This window comes from Blastomyces gilchristii (assembly GCF_000003855.2).
Source record: "Blastomyces gilchristii SLH14081 genomic scaffold supercont1.1, whole genome shotgun sequence".
NCBI classification, from domain to species: domain Eukaryota; kingdom Fungi; phylum Ascomycota; class Eurotiomycetes; order Onygenales; family Ajellomycetaceae; genus Blastomyces; species Blastomyces gilchristii.
Window position 1 is genome coordinate 6,296,529 of NW_003101682.1, and position 1,293 is coordinate 6,297,821.

Below are 1,293 nucleotides of genomic sequence, written 5' to 3' on the forward strand. Positions count from 1 at the left end.
AAAGATAGCATACAAAGAGTGATGAGTGGAAGAGCATCTGATTGATGCTGCTGCTTCACTTGTTGAGGGAAAACTCCACACTCAGGTGAATGTCATGTATGCGAACAGATGAGGTGTGAGAAAAGAAATGAAAGCAGTGAACCAGATTCAAAGAAGTTCACTCCCTACTCAAAAGAAGGATAAAAGAGAGAGTGATCATCACTGGAGTCATATGATGATAACAGAAATTATATAATAATATAGTGATATAACAATAGACATTGTACAATCAATCAGAAATCAATCACTGAAATGAATATCTCTTCTAGCTGATACAAACAACACTCTTCTCTGCTACCTGAACTGGAAGATATGCAGAACCTCTCAGAGAGTTTACTTAAAGCAGTAAGAAAAGCAGCTGAGACTGCTGAATCAGAATTGAAGCTCTGTATGTGTATGAGGATTCTAAATGAGATTGAGGTCTTGCATACACAGTGGCAGGCTGAGATGAAAGTCAAACAACAATTGGCATTTGCTGTGAATCAAGCATTCACTATGAAGAGCTTTGCTGATGCAATTGTCATCATCAATAAGAATAGAGAAAACCAGATCTTAGACCTGCAGCAGAAGATCAAACATTTACACAGACAGGCAACTATGCTGAATCTGAAGATCTCACCATGATTGTTCACAATCTCTTCAGAAGTGTACACACCATTGAAGATCACTGTGCAGGATGAGAATTCAAGCATGAAATATATCAAGCTGAGAGATCTGCTGAAGCCATCAAGCTTCAATAATGACTGAAAAAATGATGCTGCAATCAGCTGACTAAGTCAGATGTGATCATATTATCAGATTGAACATGAACTCACAGACAGACAGTTAACAGAATTCTAACAAGTTTTAAGATCTGCTGCATTTCTACATGAAAAAGTGAAGTCATTATGAATGACTGGTGAAAAGATGAATCTCACAGACCTGAAGTGATATTCATTTCTATGAACATGGAATGAGTTTTCCAAATGAATCTTGCACAACTTTGAGAAAGTGAATGTGTGAGATAAGTGTTATAAACACTTCACTGAGTGTAGACAAGTGGACAATCTTACATCATACTTCACACACTTCAGTTTACACTATCTCATGTTGAATGAAGAGCTTTTAACATCTTTCTGTTTACAGATCTTTATTCATGGTCTTACACCTGAGTTGAGAGTGAAATGAAAATGCTTAACCTCACAATCAGGTACAGTGGAAGAAGCATATAACATTCTCATTGTATGAGAACAAGTGAGTCAATTGTGACAGAAA

At 36.7% G+C, this 1,293-nt stretch overlaps 1 protein-coding gene across 1 annotated transcript; it reads left to right on the forward strand.

Annotated features, from left to right (window-relative positions):
* Positions 1-351: 351 nt before the first annotated feature.
* BDBG_16167 (uncharacterized protein) lies at positions 352-663 on the forward strand (the record flags this gene model as incomplete). Its single annotated transcript, XM_031724171.1, has 1 exon — positions 352-663. The coding sequence occupies one exon, from the start codon at positions 352-354 to the stop codon at positions 661-663; it is 312 nt and encodes a 103-aa protein (XP_031575951.1).
* Positions 664-1,293: the final 630 nt, after the last annotated feature.